Source organism: Buteo buteo, chromosome 2, assembly GCF_964188355.1.
Source record: "Buteo buteo chromosome 2, bButBut1.hap1.1, whole genome shotgun sequence".
NCBI classification, from domain to species: domain Eukaryota; kingdom Metazoa; phylum Chordata; class Aves; order Accipitriformes; family Accipitridae; genus Buteo; species Buteo buteo.
The window spans coordinates 17,183,850-17,210,577 of record NC_134172.1 but is presented as its reverse complement, the minus strand read 5'-3'; the positions used below and the strand labels follow the sequence as shown (position 1 = coordinate 17,210,577).

At 36.6% G+C, this 26,728-nt stretch overlaps 1 protein-coding gene across 7 annotated transcripts in view; it reads right to left on the bottom strand.

The window, feature by feature from the left end:
• ZNF438 (zinc finger protein 438) overlaps positions 1 to 26,728 on the bottom strand; it is a 64,110-nt gene that overhangs the window by 5,641 nt on the left and 31,741 nt on the right. For 2 of the 7 annotated variants that reach the window (XM_075046478.1, XM_075046486.1), the window contains 3 exons: positions 16,821 to 16,877; positions 6,955 to 7,059; positions 370 to 2,233 (listed from right to left, as the gene is read on the bottom strand). In XM_075046478.1, coding sequence (XP_074902579.1) covers positions 370 to 2,233; positions 6,955 to 7,059; positions 16,821 to 16,848 — 1,997 coding nt within the window. In that variant the 5' untranslated portion in view covers positions 16,849 to 16,877. Of the gene's footprint in view, positions 1 to 369; positions 2,234 to 6,954; positions 7,060 to 16,820; positions 16,878 to 18,207; positions 18,441 to 26,728 lie in introns of all 7 variants that reach the window. The other 5 variants (XM_075046513.1, XM_075046520.1, XM_075046468.1 and 2 more) reach the window with 4 other exon arrangements.

The window sequence follows — 26,728 nt, the reverse complement described above, 5'->3', positions numbered from 1 at the left end:
ATCTTCTGGGGAAAAACCCCAAATGGGTAGGACACAGAAGACAGCACGGATTAACAGAAAAAGCGTTAGCTGTGAGAAATGAACTGACCAAAATAGCTCCACTGGCAGTATAATGGGTATTAGTAGAATATACGCAAAATTACCTTGGATATTCAAGTGTCAGTAATAATTTATATTCAATAAATCAGCTAAAATATGCTGCATGGTCTAATAATGGATTGACTAGATTCCTTAACAAAATATTTAAACCATTAGGAATCTCACTTGGAGGGGGAGAAGCAACAATTTCCGTAACGGTGATGTTTACGAATTTCCACCAACAACCTGAAATCCCATTTTCATTAGCATTTAATCAGTGAAAACACTCACCTCTCTGTTGCTTCTTCTGCCTCTTTTATATTTGTGTCTCTCTTCTTTAAAGCATCTTGCAGCTGTTGCTCGCTACTGGAGGGCTCTGTGCTGATAACCACCCTGTGCACTTCTCTGAGGTGGCCAAAATACACTTTTGCATGGCCAAAAACTTTAGCACAGAATTCACAGCACACAAGCTTTTTGGGTTTGCCTTCGTTGTGGTGAAGTTTCATATGCGTGCTCAGGCTTCCAGAATGAATATATGCTTTCCGGCAAATTCGACAACTGTAAGGCCGTTTGTTTGTATGTGTGTTCATGTGGTCCTGAAGATGATGTTTAAACTGGAAGATATGGTTACAAACATGACATTTATGTGATGGCTTAGGTACAGCTGAAGATGCACTTCTACTTAAATCACTTGATTTAACCGATGTAGCATCACTCTGCTTGTAACTTAAATATTTATTAGGAAGTGAACTATTTAAAACAATATCTTGGTCTAATTGCTCAGGAGACGGTGTCTCTACTATTGCTGCAGCAGTCAGTGGTGCAAAAGCCTGCACAACTACCACTGGCTTTGGCCTAATACTACGGTATTTTTTCACTGCCTCTGCTTTTTTGTCTTCAGGTGGCTGAAGATCAACTTTCGCCCTCTCTCTTCCTTCTCTAAACTTATTAATGATGCATTTCCTTCGCTTGGTCTGAAAAGCCAATAAATCATCTGGGGCTCTTCTCTTCCTGCCTCTTCTTTTAGAGGCTGCACTGTTCAATTTTTTAAGACTGTCGACATCCACTTTATTGGATGGAGAGAAAGTACTTTCTCGAACGGTTTGTTTGGGGACTTGTATAAATGATACAGCTAACCGCTTATCAGATGCTTTAGTAGGAACATGAAAGGTTTTCGCCAAAGATGGTATTTTTTCACATTCAGATCTTAGTGAAGGACCAGATACATCTGTAACATTAGTATTCTGCTTAAATTTACAGAACACTGAATTTTTCATCCTCGAGTAAGGCAAAATAGGAAGTTTTCCTTTTGGTGCCAATGGAGTCATCTGTACTGTACTGCCAAAAACTGCTGGTGACAGGACAGCAACAGAATTTGCAGAATTCGTGGGGTTTTCCTTCAGTTTCTCAGACGTTATGAATGACTCTCTTGTGGTTTCAGATGCTGTCTTCACAGAGTGTAGACTTAGTTTCATGGGATTAATTGTACTTGCCTGCTTGGATAAAGAGTCTTTAACTACAGATGGTCCAGAAACACTACCGTTAGCAATTTCAGTTTTGTTCACTAAAGGACATCCAGATTCCACACAATTGCTTTTATTTACTAATGCAGCAACCGTCATTTCAGCTGAGTCACTGTCTGTTAGCATCACTTGCTCAGTTGAATCTGAACTAGAATGAGTTTCGGGACAGTCTTCAGTTAAAGTAGTCACGGGGGAAGTCTGTGATGAGATCAATGCTTTGGTAGGAATCTTGTTATGTGCACCCGAAACAGAGATTTGTGCCAGTTTTTTGTCACTCAGGAATTTATTTCTTACAGATTGGTACCTAGGGATAGGCAGCTTTAGGTTTTCAGAAGGGGTCACATTTGACTGCTGGACTTGCTGCGTTAGGGCAGGGGCAACATATGGCAAGGCCAACAGAGAAAAAGTCCCCTCATGACCAGCCACCTGCATGACAGCATAGTTTTGAGTTGGTACCACCAGCGGTTTAGAACCTGCAGCTGAAATTGGTGTATTTTGCTCAGGTAAAGATGACTGAAGACAAGAAACCACTCCAGATGTTAACATTTTTGGTACCACTTTTGGAGCAATGGTCCTAAGCTGACTTTTCTTCTGAAAACTTCGTATTATATCTGAAGGGGATTTGTGTTTATCTGTAATAATAACATAACAAAGATGTAATACAATATATAGTATTTCTTTCTAACAAATTACTGTATTAAAAATAAAAATCCTTACAAAGGATACTATTATATGCAAACTTACTAAAAATATTTAGGTATTTAAATGACCACTAAATTAAGTTCAGAGCTGCAAAAGTTTCATGGACAAAAGAAAAATACTCCCTGAAGCAACGTGCTTGAATATAGATATGCAATGCCCCACCTCTCACCCTCCCTTAAGCTAATCTTAAATGAACGTTTCATTCTAGGTTAGAAACTACATGGCATTTCAGAGCAAACACACTTATAAGCCTCTTCTGCCCTGCAAAAGCTGCACTAGTATGCTGGCAATATTCAGCTGGAAGAACTAACAAGGACATGATTTAAACTCCACGATGCAGAACTCTTCTGAGCACCTGCTCTGATCATATCTCTCAATCAGAGTCATGCCGTCTTTCAGAGTTTCTGTAACATTTAGAATTTGTGGGTTTTATGAGATACAGACCAAAGCTTACCAGTTGAAGTCTTAAAAAAATTACTGCTATAAAACATGCCAATAATGCGCAATAAAATCAAAGAGGACTTGACAGAAGATGTACCATTGTTAAATACCCAATCACACGTATTACTTATGTGCCTTTAACCCACAATAGAACTACTGTAGTAAGTTATTCAAATATTTTCTTGAAAGATGCAATTTATGAAGGCTATATCACAGTTCCTGCCTGTTTCTACTTGTGTTGGTAAATGTCACAAACATTTTTAGTAAAGAAGAATGTGAGGATAATTAAGTAAAAAAAAAAAAAGGAAAAGGGTAAAACGTGTAAAATATAATCTGCATTGAGCAGCAGAGATATACGCTGACCTTTCAGACACTCCATAAAAAGGGATTTGATGTATAGTTAATTGTACCACTACTATTTCATATAACAGCCTCACTACCCACTCCCAAATCAACTACCGATACTCCCAATTCTCAAAAACTGGGACAGGTTTCTTGAAAAAGAATTAAAAATTCCCAGCGATCTCAACCACTGAAAATTCAACTACAAAGATCCCAAGCAGAAAGGCAATTCGGGAAGGCAAAAATGTAAGAAAAATTTGAGAGAGGAATCACATCTGAATAGAATATGCAAGAGTAAATGCTGGGACCTTGAACTATTGCAGTAAGGTAATTCCATAGGGATGTTTCCATTCCTTACCATTTTAAAGCCTTGTATTACAAATACATTTATACATTGTTATGGACTTAAAGAGGTAACTGTGAATCACTACCAACACTGGAAACTCCAGTAAGTTTATCTTAACCCTGGGTGTTCTCTTCAGATATCACACACTTTGTAACATGCACTGTAAGTTACAGAGCTATCATATTTCATGACCAGAACTCCTGGACAGATATACGTGCATGCTCATGGTATGCACATGTGTAGTAAATCCACTGCCTTCAGGACATGCTAGATTCACTGAGCAATCACGTATAAACCATAGGGTTCACACATAGTAGGTCTGATGCTTCTTAAAACTCTTTGACCTACAGCAGGTTCATGGAGTAATAACTATGCAGGGCATGAGCCTTTGATCCTTTTATTGCCATCTACAGCATCAAACCCCAAGTCTACTATGCACCTTCTTGATCCTCCAATTAAGTGAAACTACTGGGCACTACCATAACTTTCTTTCTGCTCAATGTCTGCAGAGATGTCTAGAATTTCTAGATATTCTGTGCAGACTGAATGACTGGAAATCCTGCACAAATATAGAGATCCCTTTACACAGGGTTAAGTCAAGGCCTACAGAGTTTGTGCAACCTGGAAAAAGCAGAAACATGGTTAAGTTTAAAATTCTGTTTCCCTACAGCCTTTTTTATTCTCCAAAAGCTAGAAGTATGTACTATTTCTCACTAAGAACTTCCATTTTCACCAATCTACAATCACTAAACATATAGAAACCTTTACCTTTTCAACTGTTAAGATTGCTAATAATACTCGGATTATTTTTTGTTTCCTGCAGGGTTATCTTTTGGTTGCTGGTTTTGAGGAAACACTTTTAAGAGCTTCTGAGAAGTACAATAAAATGATGTAAAGTATTGTAATCATTAACCAAACCAGCCCTGAACTTCAATGCTAGTTACAGGTCAAACTGTACAGCTTAAATACAGTAGATGACAAAACAAGTGTATTTTTCCTTTAGGGGACAGAGTCTGCTCTTATTTTTCCAGCTTATGCTTGCCATATACTGATATTAAAGACTCCTTCCAAATCAGCAGTTATTCAGCTTGCCACAATGTTCAACACAAAGCAGTTTCCATTTTCTCTCACGTTTGGCTTGTACCTCTCTCTATTTCAAAATCTCATTCATTGATTTGCATAAACTTTTTAGGAAAGCCAGCACTTCAGCAGACTGCTACCTGTGCTAATCTACACTCCACGTTGTAAGGCACCCGCTCTCCAACCAATGGTAGCAAATGATGTGAGTTCAGGAAAAGGCAGAAGTTTTGCTATGGACATGCCACCTCTACAGAAGTGCAGAAATGGCAGCCAAAGCACCACAAAAGAAAGGTTAATTTGAGTTTAGGAGGAAATATTTGTAGAAATAATGCATGACACTGGTTTTAAAAAGCATATGCTTCTCAAATACACTGACCTGCCTATTGCAAAATTAGGCAGTAATCCCACTTTTCATTAAAAGAAAGTCTCTCCACATATTTTCTCAGCACTCCACCAGAAAGTATCATTCTAGAAGCCAAGAGCTTCATGAATGTTAACCACACAGTGCTCTTTGAAACAAGGTCCATTTAGATCAATATTATTCTTACACAGTTAACACAATTCTAAGCATTGATATAACTGTTTGAGAAGGGATTTTTATACAAATGCTTTTTTTCCAACTAGCGTAATTTTATCGTAAATACATCTTCCAGGCAATCTATGTTTGGTATCAGCCTTCAGTACAACTTTCTTTTTTTTCCCCCAAGTTTACATTAGGCAGTTTAGTGCAGAAATATTAATTGCAGTGCCTCTGGTAAGCAAAGGATACTCAACTCTGTATTTCCCCCCATCCAAAATAATTGCTGTAGTTAAGCAGCTTAGCCAGTGTCTAAATATAGAGATGGGCTAGATGCAGACTAGCTGTCTGATGGTCCTTCGGACTTGGTCAAGATTTTGCTTGTGGACTGGGAAAGCTAATTAGAAGAACTGGTGGAAGACTATTTAGCATCTTGGTTCAGGAAAAAGCAACCAGTCAATTCACAGACCGGAAGTCCTACTGACCCCACCTAGAGTATGCAAGTATCACCAGTGACCAAAACTATTTTTCCCATTTATACTTGGCAAAAAGTTTCAACAATTGCCTTTGCACACAGAGATCGCTACAGTAATTCATGTCTTTACTACTCTGACACTGAAGGACTTGAATACACTCTGGCTGTGTGGCTACCAGAAGGCCACTGGGAAACTTAATATGCATCTTTCAGGGACATTGCACTTCTATTCCATGCCTTCTTCCACATTATTTCTGTCTCCAATTCAAAGGACTCTTTTTGACTCGTCAGTTGTGACCTGAGGAAAAGCCTTCATGCCTATGCAAACCCATGAAGTCTTGCATCTAAGAAGGGGAATTTTCACTTAAGGGAGGCTCTGCAATGGCATTTTTGAGGAGAGTCCTTGGTTTTAGACAACGTTATTTCTACAAGTCAGTCTACAGGTCCTCCACTGTAAGGCAACAATTTTTATACTTTCTCTAAAATTTTCATTAAGAATAAAAGAAATGAATGAAAACATTAGATTTAATATCTGAATGACATGAAGCTCATTTTTAACTGCTATGTTCTCAGTCTTTCAAACAGGCATGGAGTTGGGGCAACAGGCAGACACTTTTAAATAATTAAGCACAAGGTTAAATCAAATGCAATTCAATCCATTTACTTTAAAAGTCTCTATTAAAAGATTAATGGTTACCATGCTAGTACCTGCAAGTATCAAATCACTTAAACTTGCAGGATGTCATAGGCTTTCACCCCCTCTAAATAACTTTAAAATTGTATAGGACTGGACAGTGATACACCAACTAAAAAAAATCAATGATGCATCAAAGTCTCTAACATAGCCATCGTGGGAAGAGTCCTCTGGAGGAAAGAAAGCCTTCCATGGGGCTGCTGTTCATTCATGGTTCCCCTTCCCTCCTACATCGTTCAAGTCTGGTCTACTCCAGTCTGTTCTGCCTTCTTTTTGTACCTCCTTCAGTTTGCTCTCTATGTAAAGCACGTAACATTGCTGAACTCAGACACTGTAGAAAGCATCAGAAAAAAATTAATTTTCCCCACTAATCTGATCTATTTTGAACATTAAAATAAAACACCAAAATGCCAGAAACCACTGTGTAATAGTGTTAATTTTTAAAATAATCCTTGTAGAACCACCTCATATGTAGATATGTATTTAATTTGTGTAAGACTGGACAAGTGACAGAAAATAACACAAAAAGATCATCTTGTTTTCAAGGGAAAGGCAGAATACAGATGAAAAAGATTAATTAATTACTTTATTAAATGCATGTTTACATTGCTGAGTCTTTCGCTGACTTCGAAAAGAATAATATCTGTTCTATGGGAAATAAAAAAATGCACAACTTTCTAACAGACAATACTAGATTTATTTCTGTCAGTAATAGTTAATCATTCGTTTTGCCAAACCTCCATACAAGCTATGTACCTGTGGATACTGTCTTTCCAGCACAAGTTTCTTGTTTTTGCTGACCCAGCATACTTTGTTGGACACAATGTTTCTCTGCAGGATTAGCATGCAAAAAAACACCACCTGCAAAAGTGCTTCAGTCAGTTATAAATAGATCCCAGGACAAAACAACCCCAAACAACCCCCAAAACCAACAAAAAACAGAAAAAGACAACATAAAATGACAATATAAAACATTAACTTCCAGTTAATGCATTAAGAAAGCTACTGCTTCTTGCTCTTTGCCATTTTTCTCTCCTCAAAAAATGTTTTAAAATCTAATATATTACACACCAAATACAAGGTGATAGCTTAATAATTGAGTAAAGCTGGTTAATGTGGTAAACAGATGGGATGCTTTAGCTTCAGTGTCATGGCAGACAGTCAACAGTACCAAAACAAAAAACTGAAAAAATGAAGGTTTAGTAGCTTTAGTGAGGCTTTTAAATACAGGGGCTAAATTCTACGCTGATTTACACTTTCTGTAATCCCACGTAAATCAATGGTACTGCAGATATTCTAGAAAATATAATTTGGCCTTCTATGTTCAAAACTAGTTTTGCCACACAGCTATACAAAGTAAGGTTGGTAATAAAGCCTACAAATCAGAACTGCCCAACTCTTTACATTATAACAATTAATTTGCAGTTGTTACTATCTTTGCCTAATAAAAAATGTTTGGGTGGAATGTTCTGTTCTCGATATTTGCCTCGGATAATTCTCTAAAATTGATTTCAAGAGAAAATGCCAGCCATCCCAAGGTGTGACTGCATTAAAAAAAAAAAAAAGAATCTAGTAACACATCTGTGCATTAGATGAAGACCTTTGTATTTGACACAGCAATGTCTCTTTTGTCTGTGAAAAGCTGCCCAAATTTGGCAAAGTTGAAAGCTCTTGGCATGTGTTCAACAGATACTTTAAGGAGCTAATTTTTCCAGTGATTACATTCTATTGAATGCACTCCTGCTTCAGACTGGGCTGGATTTTTCTTAAAACTATAGCTTTAGGTCCAAACACCCAAGTTGGAACAAGGAAATGGCCTCTCCTTCTCTCTTAACTGCTGAGCTGACAGTGTGGAAGAGAAACTAGGATATATACAGGGCAAGCACGAAGAGGACAAGAGAACTAGAAATGAGACTTGGAAAGTGTCTAGGCCAACGAGTCAAGGTGGCATATGGGAATTAAACGCAGGCTTAAGATGGGTGACGAACATTACTATTACATGCAATTTGGAAATGAGAAGCATTTAAGCCACAGGGACAACCTTGTATCTTGCATTTCTTACCTTTTTAACACTTGATTTTTGTAAAGAGTAATATAATTCTATCTACGTAGTAGTCCTTTTATGCCATTTAAAATAGATTAGAAAAATAAAGAATATAAAGACGTATTCTAATGCAAGATTGGAAAATCACAGTACATCATTCACACAAACACGAAGGTACAGAAAGGACAAATAAGCTTAGAAAACACGTGCTGGTGTACCACAGGAGGACCAAGACCAAAATAGTTCATTAAAATTCTAAAAGATAATATTAGACCTCTTTAAAGCTATATATAATTAATTCTGATTTGAGCATCAATGTGATTTGCTAGTTGTGCACTAAGCATTTTATCAGTTAGAAAGGTCTTTGCTTTATCATCTGTGCAAGTTTATTATCTTAAGGGATTAGGATTATGGTGCATTTCAAAAAATTCTGTGAGCAGTGGGATGCTTCCTGGATTCCTTAAATAGTCTCCAAAAGACTCTTCTTAGCAGAAGAGAGCTTTACAACAACAAAGTTACACAATAAAAATGTTTTTTTGCCATTAACTAGACTCCATTAGAACAGATGTTCAACCTTAAAATTTCTAGCGACACTTTTCAGTGTGGGAATAAGCTAAAACTGTTTTTGGCATAAACAGTCATTTTGGAGAGATAACTCATATAGTAATCCAAGATCATGGGTACATAGTTCATATTTAGGGAAGTTCTTCAGTTTACTGTCTAATCCAGTCTTGTTTTTTTCCCAAAACTCCTTATTGCACTATCAACCCTATATTGATATATGCCAAAGTTTATACAGATTTGCTTTTCAGAGAATTACTATATAACATAGCTTATGCAAAAAAAAAAAAAAAAAAAAAAAGGATGGAGGAAAAAAGTATTAATCTCTGCTGTTAGGTAGCTTCACTTTCTCAATTTCCAGAATTGCTTTCCTCTGTTGTTTGAAAGTATACATAGGAGTTGCTTCATTAAAATGCTATCATCTATCTGGACCTCTATAAGGCCTTTGACACAGTCCCCCACAACATCCTTCTCTCTACATTGGCGAGATATAGATTTGATAGACGGACTATTCAGTGGATAAGGAATTGGCTGGGTGGCCACATCCAGAAAGTAGTGGTCAACAGCTCAACGTCCAGACGGAGGTCAGTGACAAGTGGTGTCCCTCAGGGGTCCATATTGGGACAAGCACTGTTTAAAATCTTCATCAATGACATAGATAGTGGGATCAAGTGCACCCTCAGCAAGTTTGCAGACAACAGACACCAAGCCGAACAGTGCGGTTGACATGCCTGCGTGACAAGATGCCATTCAGAGGGACCTGGACAAGCTCAAGAAGTGGGCTCATGTGAACCTCATTTCAACAAGGCCAAGTGTAAGGTCCTGAGAGCAGACCTGCAGAGAAGGACTTGGGGGTACTGGTGGATGAAAAGCTGGACATGAGCCGGCGATGTGTGCTTGCAGCCCAGAAAGCCAACTGTATCCTGAGCTGCATCAAAAGAAGCGTGGCAAGCAGGTCCAAGGAGGTGATTCTGCCCCTCTGCTCTGCTCTGGTGAGACCCCACTTGCAGTACCGTGTTCAGCTCTGGAATCCTCAGTATGGGAAAGACATGGACCTTCTGGAGCAGATCCAGAGGAGGACGCGAAAATGACCAGAGGGATGGAATGCCTCTCCTATGAGGAAAGGCTGAGAGAGTTGGGGTTGTTCAGCCTGAAGAAGAGAAGGCTCTGGGGAGACCTTGTAGCGGCCTTCCAGTACCTAAAGGGGCCTTATAAGAAAGATGGGGACAGACTTCTTAACACCGCCTGTAGTGATAGGACAAGGGGTAATGGTTTAAACTAAAAGAGGGTAGATTCAGACTCCATATAAGGAAGAATTTTTTTTATGATGAGGGTGGTGAAACATTGGCACAGGTTGCCCAGAAAGGTGGTAGATGCCCCATCCCTGGGAACATTCAAGGTCAGGTTGGACGGGGCTCTGAGCAACCTGATCTAGTTGAAGATGTTCCTGCTCATTGCAGGAGCATTGGACTAGATGATCTTTAACGGTCCCTCCCAACCCAAACCATTCTATAACTCTATTTAAGGTTTCTTTCTGCAATTAAGGCTTCTTTCCGCCAATAGAATCTCGCCAGCATCTTGGCTCCAGTATCTCTGTCCTCAGAGAAAAGTGTAACATAAACCAATACCCATGCAAAAGCAGATATGTTAAACAGAAGTTAACACATCAAGAAATCAATGCATCTCAATGCTATATTATCAGCGTTAGCAACAATAATAATCTAAGACATCATTTTGGATTTCTCATATATTTCGATTTCACGTATCTCTGTATTTTCCCAACACAAGTAACTTTTAAAATATGTATGAAATCCTATTTCTAAAGGGAACAACAAGTGGCCAACAGCTTTGAGGTAAAGTTTTTGAGTTGTAATATCAAATGTATTAGCCACATGTGGGTAAATCAATATTTAAAAGCAACATCTTATATAAAAAGTGGGCTTAACACAACCTCCTATAAAAAAAAGCCATTTCTGTGCTACTGTATAAAGGAAGAAAGTCCTGGAAGTCTTTCCTAAAAGTCAGAACATGTATACATATGAGATTTTGAAACACTCTTTTGCAATGAATTTAAAATACATTTATTAGCAGATCCACATATTCTCTTAACACCTCTCATGCAGTGTTTGTGAACTTTAAAAGCTTTCCATTTTTTTGAAGGCACAGCCTTTCAAGTTATAAGCTACTCATTTCATATTAAGGTTAACATAATTAATAGGTTTTAAGCAGATCAAAATATTTTCATATTAAGAAATGAAAACTGACATAAAGAGAGCTAGACATAAAGCATCTGTAATTATTAATAACTTTTTCCACCTTTGCAGCTGAAGAAATCACACACAGATTTTTCTCACTATGGCAGTAAGAGAACTTAGGAATAAGGTTTGTGCAGATAAATCTGTGGGCTCAAGATGGTGCCTGGCCTCTGCAACCACACAAGTCGCTACTAAAGATCAAAACACTGGTACTTTTCTGTTTAAGCATGGAACTTCTCTCTGAGAGAGAGACTGTTAGATACATCAAAGACTGTGTTTCAACTTCTAAATGCCTCTACTAGCTTCAGCAACCAACCATGTCAAACTTCAATTGGGCATTATCTAGAAACCATGCTGCTCCAAGAGGACTCAATTGAGTCAAATGGAAATTATTTTGGTATCACTACAAATCCAATGGTTTATCTTTGTCAGTTTTGCCCAGTCATTCTGCTCCATAGAGGGTACCATCCCTGGAGATTTGTGAAGCAAGGCTTCAGTAACACAGCCACTTGGGGGAACTAATTGTTCAGAAAATAGCTGAAGGAGGTGATGAAAGCACTGGTCATAAACTCATAATTCATAAACCTTCAGCAGCATTGCAAATATAAATTAGGTACTTTAGAAAGTGGGGATAAACAGAAGATTCAAAAGAAAAGATTGTAATTGGATTTTTAAAAATTATTTTCTGGGAGAACTGCCAGTCGAAATTCCTTTCAGCGAGCTTCAAGAAAGATACAGACCTAAACAGTAATTCATTCACTGTAAAGTCAATGTCAATGTAAAGTCCTTCTTAAAAGGTCTATCAAGATCACATCAACCTGGACAAAATCTTGATATGCCTAATGTAAGTGGTAATTAATAGACTTATTTTTTCCTTAAGTGCAGGAAACAGTAATGACCAGGTCTGCTATAAAAACGAAGGCAGAATTCTTCAGAAACTATGCAGCACAAAAGGGTCAAGTACAACCATCCTACAAATAAAGCATAAAATATTTTATGACTAGACTCTTGCTCCCCTTTCAAACAAGCAGAGAATAGAATCTACCTTCCATCTTACTGAGAGTTCAACCCTCCTCCCTTCCGTGCATGGGACAGAGAACACGTACGTCTGATTGCAGTAAGGGAATTATGCCTCTTACTCCCAAAATTTATTTTTTGCAAATACTGATGTGCAAATAGAGAGCACAACAGAAGAGCAAGATTGTTATTCCTTTCATAGACTATCACTTTTTTGTGAAAATCAGAACACTTCTTTCTGAAGAGAGCCTCTATGCAAAAGAAAACAAACAATTAATTCACCACTTTGACTCCATAGAGCAAATGTATTTTACTTGAAGCATTAAAAGCACCTGTATGGTGACTTCTGTCTTACAAACCTCGGAAAGTGCTCCCTCATTAAAGATGAGCAGAGGCTCAGAAGACTGTCAGTCTTGACCTGGCCTATTTTGAGTCTTCCCCAAAGAAAGGGGAAATCATTCCCCAAAGAAAGGACCAGAATATAGAACACATTGTTAAACTTAGACGATAGCTGGAAAGTATTTTCTAAGGGATTTTCTAAATAGCTCATTTCTTTTGAAAATTGCCTAAGTGATCTAACTTTTGAATGGGGAATCTCTGTCCAGGTTTTTTGTTTGCTCTCACCGTCCCCCCTTTTCTTTCATCATAACCCAAATTTCTTCAGAAAAGGACTCTATAGCTCTGGCTGACATACGCAAAACACTGAAACCTGTAGCCAATTCCACTAAGGATTAAAAAAAAAATAAAGATTAAAAAACAAAAATAAAGATAAAAAAAACAAAAACAAAAATAAAGATTAGAGGATCTCCACAGTACTTCATATAGATATGTATATTTTTTCAAAGACAGACACAGCCCTGTAGAGCATAAGAAAACCAAAACATCTTCAGAAAGACTATGGTCCTGGCTAGGAAGACATTAGTTTTCAGAACATATAAAATTATCACTTGTTGCTGAACCTGGACATAGCTAGGCCTTTCTGGCAGTAGGATGTAGCAGAAAACATTTTTAATTACAGTATCTGGATGTTGTTCCTCCCCCTGTGCATGATTACAATTATTTGCAACGCTTATTGGCATTGCTAAGCCTGCCCACGCTAGCCACTGTATTGTTTAAAGGCAGCACCGGTTCTCAAAAGAAGGTACTGGATGTGCTGTAAAGGAATTGATTGAACACACTGCTGATAAGTGACAATATATCAGCAAACCCTTGTAATAGGTGCCAAGATGCGCGGGAATTAAACCGGAACGCAGTCAACAGGAACGCAGGCCAAGGATGATATCCTTAACTTGCCATGTGCCGAAACACCAGCTCTCTTCTAATTAAATTCACGTGCGGCGGGCGTGTGCCGGCAGACAAAGGAGCCCCTTGGCGCAGAGTCCAGCAGGGGGAGTCGGGCGCCCGTCACCGCTGCCTCCGGCCGCCGCCCGAGCCCTGCCCGTTCCTTCTCCGAAGGGCCAGCGCGGCTTAGGTCTGCCACTCACGTCGACTACCCTACAGCAATCTGCGAACAACAGAAAGGCTGAACTACTTGCCTAACAATTTTGTAACGCTAAATATGGCTTCTATTACAAAATCCCCAAGGTCATGAAATCTTTTACAGCACTGCACGCAACCTCTGAACAACTTCACGACGAGTTATTATTTCAAAATACGCTACCTTTGCAAACTTTCAGTCAATTCAATGGCTTGGATAAACTTGAGAACATCTTAAGCAAAGCAGTTGAGCCTTCCTGTTAACAGCAATTACTTTTATTAAACTATTTAGGATCTTCTATAACTGCAGTACAATTTTTGTGCAAAGAGATTTTTTTTTTTTTAAAGTCCTTTACTGATTTTGCGTTAATCTCGTTAACGTCCCAAATAACACATCCATGTTACTAAAAACATCGGTATTTATAACAGATGTTCTTCTTTTGGTCAACATCTGAAAACGAAGCCCTCTTACCAACATATTTTCCCATGCCAAGCAATACCCTGAAATCTTTGTCAAACTTCCTTGCTTTCATCATTGCTTAGCTCATCACACAAGCCATCTGCATAAATAAAGATGTAAGCATCTGTTCTATGGCAAATGGTCTCAGGGGCAGATGTTTTTATCCTTGCATTCATGTCACTGGCTTGGATACATTATTTGAACAGATGTACGCAATCCTAAAGTGTCGTGTCCCACAGTGAAATGTCTCCAACTGCTTTCTATCAAAGTACATAAATGCTATTTGCACCTGCATTTATGTTAATGATATAAAGGCAGCAGGGGTTCCAGCAAAGTGAGAGTTGATGCTAAGGAACACATTTACATGGCTAATTGAAGTTTGAAATCTCCCAGCACCAAATGACCATACTAACACGGATACAAAATGTACTAAACTATACAATGATTTTTTAAAAAGCTATTTTTTTTTAATTAAAATAAACATACTCAAGGATCAAAACTATGATTTCAGCCTGTGACATACTTTTCCAATGTATATTTAAAAAAGACAAAAATGTATTAAATAAATTCCTAGATAAACCAGGACAGCCTTATATTTTGCACAATAATTGGACAAGATACACAATTATTTCATGTTAGAGTCATCTAACAAAAAAGATTTATAAATCTGACAAAGCCAAAGGTATTTCAGTTCTCTAAGGCACACGGGTATTTTATGTCACTATGAAGCACTATAAAAAAACCTAGCACTTGCTCAACATGAGTGTGAATGACAGAATATGATGCTTCAATGATAATTTCACAATTCCTAGGAAAAAACTAAAATCTTAGAAGTTAAATATTTATCATTACTCAGAAAAGTGCATCTGTTTGAACACAGAGTTACAACTGCTTGTTATATAATCACCTTTCTTATACAATATTTTAAATTGAGAAAAATACCGATGCCCTGAAGTAGTATGTATCAAATTACAGAACTCCTGCTATCACATGACAAATGGTGGCAGTGAAGGGTTTATGCTGTCACTCAAAGAACTTGCACTAACCATTACTTCCATACTCAACTGAAAAATAACAAGCACTTTCAAAGTATAGAAAGACTGACAAAAATGCTATACTGAATGTAACTGATAGATAGGTTCTACTTCCAATACCATTTATTTTCAAACCTTTTATTTGCAAGAAATATACCAATGTTATAGTTGTACATAAATCATTATAAATTGCTAATAGCCTCAACATTTTCGAAGTGCCATAACACATTTAACAAACAAAAGTGATGCTTGATACAAGGACAAAAATGAGTGATAGTAAAAAGAATATTAAAAAAATATACAAAGACTAGTATATTTGTAAAATATCAAGATTTCACACTGATATAGCTCTTGGTCAGGATCTGGTTATGATTTCTAACATGAACCCTCACTTCAAAAGTTTACAACATGGCTCTTATAATTTACTCTGGGTGCAAGCTGATAACAGGATACTGACTGGAATAGAATTCTGTTCAGAAAAGAAAAAAAAGGCTTCAAAAAATCTCAAAGCAAATGATTCATCAGTTTCAAGTTTGCAAACAGCTTCACAGTCTATATTCTCCTCCTATAATTCAGAAATGGCTTTAACATAAAGATAACACATTCAATTTGACTACAACAGCAGTCAAATTCCTGTTATTTACAGGAAAAATTAAATTAAGGTTTTTTAAGTATTAGAATTAAGTTTCTCAGTCAAAAGCATACGGACGTAAAGCACACTGCAGGGTGGATAACTTTACACAACAGTAAGTACTGTCTTCCTTGAAAGAATAGTCCCATTAGACTCAGAACTCATCAACTAAGATCAATTTGCATGACATCCTTCTGGAATAGCTTCCTCAGAATTATTACAGTACCATAATAATACTCAGTCTTCACAAAACAGGTAAAGTATAAACTTACATGACAGTAAAAGCTCAAGGCTTCAAGTTAAGTAATATATAGTGCTTTTCTTAATTAATATAAGTACTAACAATGGAAACTTAACTGACAACCTGCAATGGTTCTGAAAGGTCCATTAGAGCTTATGTCATATTCATCAAACATTCACTCACATATAAGAAGTATCATTAAAAATGACATTCAAGTTAAAAATCGTATTTAAACATTAGCATTGTGACACAGATCAAAAGGGAAAGGAAATAAAAGTTACGGCGGCACATTTAAAGGCTTGGGAATACACAATTGCAGCACAAATACCCTTACTAATAATGGAGGGAAAAATTCAAGACGCTAACCCTTCTGAAAAGACAAAACATAGAAGAAATGTAGTTAAATACAAAAAATGTTAGTAAGCATAGGAATGCTAGAGAAAAGGCATTTAAAATCTAAAAATCTAAGTTTATATTTAGAAAATACTTATGTTCTTGTTTGTGCTAGTCTTGTAGCATAACTTGCAAACAGATTTAACCTCCAATTATATGGGGGTCCAATATGACAATGATTTTCAATTATATGAGGATAAAAAAATTATAATAAACCCTGAACACTTAATGCTGCTGAAGCAAACAAGAAGCAGATTTATATATTTCAAGTTTCAACTATAGGTGTTAACAGTAATTTGCAATGTCCTAAAGAAGAAAATAATCTTAGCTGTTGCAATTGTTTAAAGTGATAAATGCTGCAGTATAACGGCTTTTTTTTTTCTTAACCATATTAGGGTAAAATAGTAGACATGAGTTATACAGTAATTTATTAATGATGATGGTATTTCTTACACATTTTGAATCACAAGCGTCCAATTTCTCAAAAAAAGTACAGGAATTATACTATACCTGCAGAAACAGTTAACGGATTCTGCATTATGCCCTTTAATAGTTACGACAACGTTCCTGGAAAGAAGAAATACAGATACTTAGAAATTCTGCTAATTTTTCATAAACAACAACAACAAAAAAATAGGACAACAGCCATAGTTTTCTGAAATTGTATTTCAGAATGGATCCCAGTATGCCCATACCTCATGCAAAACACCACCAAAGTTTTAAACCAAGTGTTTCTCTGGATCACACATACCCTTATATGCACTCTCCATATTTCAACACTGGGTACAACTAACTTAGGCTTCTTGTAATTGAAAACCACCACTAAAGCCAGAAAAGAGGACATGTAATGAATTCCAATGTCACAATGTATTCTGAAGAATCACAATGTAGCGTTAAGCAATCATTTTCCTTCAAACATCTGACTGCATGGATCCCATATAACTGACTGACAAGCAGGATCTTCCATGGATGCTACAATATTTGCTTGCATTTGTGAAGCATACACTATACTGCCACCTCTCCTGAATCTGACATTGGTACTTATCGCAAAATTTGATGCATAATGTTTGACATAAAATAGCATTACATCAAGTGGCCACCCAGTAACTTAAGAGTTGGCTATTTCTTTCCAGTGCAGTCAGTGTGTTACTTAAGCTTCGGTCAAGTGTGATTCAACAGTCAAGTAAGAAAGACACAGTACAATATAATGACAATTCAAAACTACATTATTATCCACTTAGATTTTCCTTATCATAAAATGGTCTAGCTTTTGGAATGGCTGCATAATAGTTTGGTTTGGCTGAACACCACTAACATGTTAAAAGTCACACAGGGTATAAAACTCTTGTTCTCCTGATGCAGTTGAAGGCTTTGGGAAGGTAACATACAAGTCCATTAACCGACACAGGTGGAACTCCAACTACTTGGGGGTTTACTTGGATCTAGGCTTTCATCCCAGTGCGTATCTATAACATTTCCCATGAGCAGAGCCAGCTGTGCCAATGTGGAGTTTGCTTAATTTCCTGGCCAATTTAAGAGCCGGTAGAATCTTACATAAAGAACGTTCCAGACAGGAGCTCAAAAGCCCCCTTCTAAGCACAAGAAGTACCAAAAGATTGGTTTGGGATAAATAAAAACATAGTTAGGACAAATTCTGATGCAATTACCACACACAAAAATAAGTCTTGAATATGTTTCTTTACTATCATGCAATTGACTCTCAAAAAGCAATGGAGACATTCCAGGAAGAAGATGGTTCTGTAGGCAGCAGTAAAGTATAAAAGAGACAAAATCAATTCAATTTCCAGGAAGTTCAATACCAAAGCATAGAAGAAAATTGAGTGTGGCTGCTGTGAGAAGACCTCTCACACAGCAAACAGGTGAGGCTCTTTGGTACCTGTATCTTCTGTGCTGAGCCATATGTAATAAGAAGCTCTTGTATGTCAACCAGCACCTCCTGGCACAGGTTTGCAGATGCATATCAGCAGATCCCAGGCTGCCTCAAAGAGCCTCTGTCCGTGGTACTTAAGCAGTCAACCTCTGATCTCTCAGAACCAGTATACAAACAGATGTCGGCTCATCTACTTGTAGTTTCACGTCGTGGTAACATATAGACAACTCCCTCTTAACCTACAAGAATGGAACAGACCACATTGATGTAATTTTGGAATGGCAAAACACTTCTAGGAACCAGCATGGATTTTCAACTTGTCACTCAGTCTAAGAGATCCTTCTTTAAGGCCGTATTGCTCAACAAGATCTTTTTACAGAAACAAAGTCAGAAGTTTTTCCTCCACTTCAGGATTTCCAACACTTGAAAACATACTGAAGTAGTTACAGCAATGCATATTGTAAAAAACAATGTAAGAAATTATGTTCAAGTGAAGGCTCTCAAAATTATTATTCTGAAGTCACATTTTTATAGGTTTTCATGGTCCCTCCCAGTTGTAAGGAGCATTTAAAAGGATGCCTCACTTATGGTTACTACCTCCTCTTAGAATTACAACAAACAAACCAGACTTCAGGATACAGATCAATAATTCTTAGAATACCATGTGGAAATACAAGCTCCACATCTTCTTCCAAGCATTCACAAACCCTAACACTAGGACAGAAAATTGGACAATACAAATCCAAACATTTTGTACAGGCATCTCTGATTTGAATTCAACCCTAACTACAGTAAGATAATGGTCTTGATCTAGAAAATCCAGTACTTATTTGACAGACTAGTACATTGATCAGCTACTGCCAATTAAAAAAAAAAGTACTTCTCAAATTAATTTTTCATCTTATAGACATTCATGAGTATTTTTTTAATTGTTGTTATGCAAAGAACCTTTCACTGCCCTTTATTTTTGCAGATATTTAATCAAGTAACCTTCCTTTTTGGAAAAACTGAACAGCTCAAGATTTTGAAGTCAGGGCAAGCTGCTTCTTACCATCCCTTCAATTTTTTCTATCCATCGTTATATGTATAACTGTATTAAAGCGTGTTTTCTTTGAATATAAATACAGTTTACAATGCAAATCACATAACTTTGTGTCACTGTCCTGTCCGCGTTTTACACTATTTTCAAATTTATCAACAGTGATACTCTCTTATTGATCGCTGCCTGGTGCTAGTCTTGGAACCAGTCCCACCACAACTTGACAAGTATAATGATTCATGTTCCTTTCTCACTGACAGTTTCTGACATCTTTCAGCCAACTTGTAACAGATTTGTCAGATATAAATATATGTAGATATTAAGTGTTTAGGACATGCATCAAACTGCAGTCTTATAAAAAAGTTCTGAAACTCAGAATCAATGCACAGTATAGAAGCTGAAGAATAACATCTATACAGCTAACCTATACCTGCCCTCAACAGAACCAATTTTCTTTTTGATTTGACTGTAAATCTGGCTTGGCATGACTACTTCCCATAAAAAACACGCTGATGTTCAAAAAAGAGGCACACTTACAAATAAAATTATTAACTAAATTTTGTACCTGTTTTACACTCTTATGTCCAGAACAAATTTTAGGTTAGACACCACTAATAATTCAGGATGTCCTGTTGTTTTTATTGAATACTGAGGAGGCAAACATTCTTATAGTCCTTGTTGATTACATTTGAGTCCAGTAGTGGTTCTTTCCAAATACAGAAGATATTGATTATTTCTATCTGGCATTATCATCAATTTTTCTCCAACTGAGAGCCTAGCCCAATGATAAAACTTTTAAAATTCTCTATAATCTTAAAATCCGTTTTGCTCAGTTTGTAACTCTACCATAGGGCAATAAAAAAAACATTCAAGTTGCAGTACTCCAGAACTCAAACCAGTTCTCTTGAAATCTGCTGCTGACTGGTCAGAGATGAAAAGAAATCTAATAGATTTTTAAGTGGACTGAAGTTGGACAGAATTAAAAAGTAAAATTTATCTTATTGCCACAAAATAAGTTCTATCATGCCTATACTACTCCTTATGTTACCACAGAATGAAGGGATAAATGAATTTTCAACCAGAAGCAGCAAAAATATCAAATAAACTGGAAAAAACTACACTGTAAATTGGTCTTTAACAATCAAAGGAAGCAGAGCTTATACATGTAATAATTTAAAAGCAATTTTCACAGAAAGATACCCACAGGTCTTTTATATGAAACTGGTGTCCTTATAGACAGACTGAATCTGAGTATCAGGTGAACCCAATTAACCTAATTTGATGCTTGTCCATACCAAGACATTTATTTTAGATGTTACACAAAATCCTTTAGGATACTACACAGAAAACGATAAATAGGCTGTAAAGGTTATGACATTAATTTTACTGTCATTCTCATGCTTTAAGCAGGCATCAAAACTAAAAATCTCATCCTCTGGGAAGGAAGAACTATCTGAAAGTAATTATAGGACTCATTATCATAACAGTATTAAACTAAACGACTATGACCCTAACTGAATTTATTTTTGGTACCTTTTGTTAAAAGAACAAAGCTTCTCAATGATGACTGCACCTTCTAATGCAGTGAACATTAGTTCAGGTACTGGAAGAAAGCATTAAATCAAATCTTATAATTTCATATTAAGCTTAATTATGAATTTTCATTTAAAACTAGGTATATAGAGAGTGTTGGTTAAATATTATTATGTAATTTCATTTCAGAAGGAAAACATTCAGCTAAAAAGAAAAATTAAATACTTAGTACAGTTTAGAAAGATGTTCTCCTAACAGAAGCCCATGAAATGTCAATTTATATTTCAATAGCAATTTTATTCAGTTCATTTTTCACACCTGTTCTTTCACATACTGTGCCATCTTGTAAATGAGAGTGCCATGCAACCACTTCCCAAAATTTAGAAACTTTTCAGCAGAAACCAAGTTCCCCCAAAAGCACAAATGAATCGTACCAGCATATCTTCCAGAAAAGTTAGCAAAATCCATTGGTATTTAAAGGATGAAATTAATGATTAAAACATTGAAGCTACACAAAAATGCTGAGGAAGGTAAAAGTGACAGACATAAAGATTGAGTAGTGCAACACACAAAAGCATTTGTTCAAGCAAGTATATTTGCCAAAAGCCTGCAGTGCTTGGCTACTTTATAAAATCAAGCACAAGGCATTAAGCCAATTTGTTTTAAAAATAAAAAAACCCTCCAGAACCCCAAACCTCAATAACCAAGCAATAGCTGATTTGCATTTCTGAGAAGCTGCAAAAATATTCTGCATTTCACTATCCAGATCTTCAGTTGCAGAAGTCTGATTTATTCTTATTAAAAATTTCTATTTTAAATCATATTTTCACATTAGGATTTCATCCTACATCAGTAGATCCTCATCCTCCTATATCCAAAGAGATATGCATGTAGTCACAAACAACAGCTTTCTTAGAAGAGAAATTACACACTGCTTATGCTTCCATACTTAGGTAATTAATCAGGGAGAAATGTGTGTCCGTGGCAGAATTCTATTTGGCTGAGCCCATTAGGTGACTTCAGCAGACAGCCAAAAAGAAATAGAAGCCTCATTGCATCTGGTCACTTTTCCCAGTACAAACCCAGCAGAACCTAAAACCCAGGCTATTTTTAAATTTTTGGTCATCCTATGAGATGGACCAGTCTGAGTGCATTTCCTGAACTTGAAGCCTTATATGCACTGAACGCCACAGTGGCAATCCTGGACAAAAATTCTTCCCTTCATACAATGTTAGGTGATGTATAGAATGGTTGGCTGGCATGCCTACACTATGCCCATCTGTCAGAGTGGAACTGTGCCTACACGACAGGTTCTATGCTACTTTCGATAACATGTTGCTGATAATAAAAGCTTATTTGTAAAACAATATAGGGTAACTTCAACGTTTGGCTTAAAATAAAAAGCAAATGGAAAGTGATTGCTTTGCTTGAGGAGATAAATCTTTGAAATCAACTTCTAAGGTTTTTCAATTGTATGAATAAAGCTAGCACATACACTGCAAGAAATGAGGATGTTCCGCACATTTTCTACTATTGCAAAGAGCCCAGCATACAGTCTCAGTAATTCTTATTTTACAGCTACAGCTATCTCCAAGAGAGCAAATTCAAGGACCTGAGAAAAATTTATAAAAGCTAAGTTTCTCAAAAGGGGTCCTGGGAGAAGAGAAGGCTAAAGAAGGAGCAATATCGATTCTTCATTTTATGAAATATATGTGTATCAAATAAATCGTAGTTGAACAGTTTTCATGACTGTAAATAACCCCAACCATTTTCCATTTGAGAAAACAACTTCATTCTGAAGAATTAAAAAAGAAGAGCAAGGAACAGCACGGTTGCTATTATGCCTAATCTTAGAAAATTCATAGGATGCAAAAAATAACACTTCTTTCCCAAATTTCCAATTTAAAATGATAGATTGTCATTTCATGTTTTCCTTAGTAAATACCTTCTCAGTAGTACTGCTTTGAATGCTGCAAACTGGAGTCCTGTGTAAGTTCCACATCTGTATTAGACACCTTTGCTATTATATGCTGTATTAAAAGGTCAAAGCTTCTGATTTTAAAACTGTCTTGGATCTTACTGTTGTGAAAGTAACTGTGAAATGATGAATCAGTACAAATTGCTACATTTTGTTCTTGATTCTTAGGGTAGATGGAAACAATAGTTCTGGAAAATACAAACTACTCATTTCATTTTTATAAGATACTACATGAAATCAATGCTGTCAATAGTTCTTACAATTTAAATTCAGATTAATTTAGTATTTTAAAGAATCAAGAAACAAATATCTAGCACTCTTAGTTGGCAATGACTACTCTAGAATTTAAAATTAAAACTGTGCAATTCCTTCTACTCCTGATACCCCTGCCCCACATTATCCTAGTCCTAAACTAAGCATTAATTTATTGTCTGGGTCCAAACTTCTAAGTTTTGTCAGGATTCTCAATAATGCAGTTTGATAAGACATTATCTACGTATCTTACAATTCTGTTAGTAATATGTAATGTCATTCATAGTGGAATTGCAGTACACCATTACGGTTTTCAGTTTGCAATGCCTGATTAAATTGTGAGACTTTTTGACTTTGCTGTTGTTCATAATTAATGACTGTTTCAGTCTAAAAAGGACAGAATACATAATTTATCTTTCACTATGTATCTGCTGCAGTATATTAGCTTTCTTTTCAGATAAACAATATCACAAATACTAAACAGTGATTTCATTGCAGTTATAATAAAATTTACATAGCTTTAGACAAATATCTGCAATTGTGTACACAGGCACTCACATGATCATTCAGGTTGACAGGGACTGTGCCAGGTCATCCCAACCAACCTCCTTGCTTAAAATCAGGGTCAACACTGGGCTTAGGGCTTTGTCCAGATGGGTGTTGAAGACCTCCAACCTCAACAAATGCCTTTCAGAAATCAAATTATATTTACCACTTGACAACAAAGGATAGCCTGAAAAATCACATTAACATTGGATCTATGTACATAGGACAGATTGTTCCAGCAATTCCTGCTGCAATGCTCTGACCACACTTCAGAATTAGCTAAAAAGGTACTCAAAAAAACCCTTCCTGTATTTCATTCTACACTGAAGGATTAAAGAGAATTTGACTATTTTTTAAAAAATTGCCATACATACTTTTTATTTACTTGCTCTTACACTACAGATAAACAGGTTATTTCAAAGAGTAGAATTAGGTTAACGTATGACAACGGTACCAATCAAAATTATTAAAGATGACTAAAGGAAAGACCGAAAAAACATTACTTGGACATTACTTGCCTTTTTCCATCTTTCTCAACTTTGACATTTGAGGAATAAGCTATTACTGGTAGCATAACAACAATTTTCCAGTGAAAATGAAGTTTTAGGATTCTGTTAATTATCAATTTAGACTACGAAAACAACCAGCCAGGACTGCAACGCTGAAAGGAGAGCAAGTGTTCTGTTTTCTTAATTTGGTAGTCCTAACATTTTTAGGAGATATTTGATACCTCAGAACTTACTCACACATAGTCAAAACGTATTTGAATGTCTCAGATAACACAACCCTAAAAATTCCATTAATAATTTAAGGATTAAGACAAGAGTATGACACATTCACCTGCACAATCTGACTGACTTAAGTTTGAAATGTGGCACTGAAGTCTTTGCCAAATCATAGCTGGCCCTTAAGTTATGTAAAGACTAAACAAGAAACAAACGATCCCTCATGACTTCCATTTTGACTATGGTATTTTGGGTTATTTGGACACTAACCTGAATCCCTCAGGTGACTAAAATAAGATAAAACTTATCGTGTCATTCAGGAAGGATTTTGTACAGGGTTTTTATTAGTTTAACAGTCTGAGCATGTTGTTAATGTTCTACTTCAAAGAAAGGTAACCAACAGCTGACAAAAAGCAAAAAAAAACACTCCAAACTTTGCAAGGTGAATTGCCTTTGCAACTCTGACTCAAATAATGGAATTATTTCTGACTTTACAGCTGCAAACTTGAGCGTAATACTAAATTTTGTCATGGTACTAAATAAGTAAAGTAAGCATCATCTATAGTTGTTTTTATAAGAATTTCCGTTACAGAGTTTCTTAAACAGTGAGCTAGACAGCTTTCAGTCAGAAAGCTACATTGACATTTACATTTGTGCAGCAACATGCCCCATACAAAAAATACACTACATTTTAAAAAGTAACTTCAATGTGTCCTATTCACAGACACAAGCAAAATAAGCATTCAAGAACTGAAAACAAAAAAAAATAAAAAAAAATAAAAGGACCTTACTACTACATGGCATAGAGGACAAAGTGAGAAGGCAAACCTATGCCTTTGCCTGATCAAGCAATAAAGGAGCTAGGCCAAGATGGTATGGATTTCCAGGATGTTAAAATTCAAACTGCCTATCAACTAATGACTTTTAAGAGAAAGTCCCTCCGCAAAAGGGCTCACCTGTAACATACATATTTCTAAGGCAGAAGTTAGAGAAACAAAGAATAGAAAAAGGGTATTAGTGCCCCCACCCTCCCCACCCCCCAAAAAGTAACACTGCTGAATGCCTAATCAAAGCATAATAGATTCTATGGACTAATTTCTCTCAACCAAAAAAGCTTAGTAAGAATTACACACTGAAATATTTAGTTTTAAACATTGAAGGAAAAGGCCTGTTTTCTTCAGCTGAACTCAAAAATAACCTCCAAATTCTACAGAAGAATTCCCTTGAGAATGTTTAACTGTTGTGAGCACAGTCCTTGCAGATTTCCCTGTACTGAAAATATACCAGATAACTCATCAGATGGTGTACTAAGAACTGTTTTGACTGGTTTTGTTCTACACTGATTCTACCCCCAAACTCTGGCTCTAACACTGCTAACCTAGACAGTGTTTCAGGGCTAAGGACCATTTTTCTAGACAGCTGAGTACCCAGTACATTTTAAGACACATATACTTTTAAAACCAGCAATGGAAATATGAAAGCTGGATTTTCTTAATGATGCTGAACATTAAAAACATTGCCTAACTATGAATTATATCCTGTGTTTCCCAAACATGATCCTGCTCACCAGAAAGGAATATGTACTTAACAGATCACACTTAAAAAACCATAAAAATCTAATGACTGGTGTAAGCAACTTAAATCCTATATGACTTCCACCTTTACTGCCTCCTAAGCATATAATAAACTATTCTCCATTGGAAGAATAATCAAATATTAAGTTTACAAATTAGAACATAATCTCACTGAAACACCCTCATAAAACTCAGTTCCAAGTTTAGTGCAAAAATTAAAAGGTCACATTTTATGTAAGTTCTGTGACAGTAAGTAACTTAAGTGTTAAAGAATACTGGATAAAATTCGTATTTGTAGAAAAAAAGAATTCCCAACACACCACCAATGTAGTCAAAATTATCTTGCAAAATTAAGGGCAGTTCAACTTCCACAGCCAAAGAAGTGGACTACAGCTGTAGAACCCTTGTGAAAACTGCAGTAAGGGAAGCAACGCCTGGCTGTGTGCTGAGCACATGCAGAGGATGCAGCATCTTCCCGCTCTGCTGCTGCTGTGCCCAAACTATTTCATACAGACCCCAGCAGAGAAGTTCAGCTGTTTGCCCACATTCTTTGCTCAAACAGTCATATCGCTCTCATTTTCTGGGAAAGGACTGTCACCGCTTCAATGGATTCTCCTGCATGGAATGGCCCAATTCCCTAGTTGGGAGCTCCCAGAGGTCTGACCCAACTGACAAAGCAACTGCTGGGCCAAAGTGACTGATCTATCACTTATTTTAAGAACAAACAGAAGATAACAGTATATTTTCTAGTCAATCTGGTATAAACACATTCCTTAACACCAATCATAAAATTTAGTTAGACAAAAATATTCCCCAGGCTTATCTAGATTTGGTGACATTGCTTGACTGATTAGCTTCCAGAAGCAACATAAAATAGTGG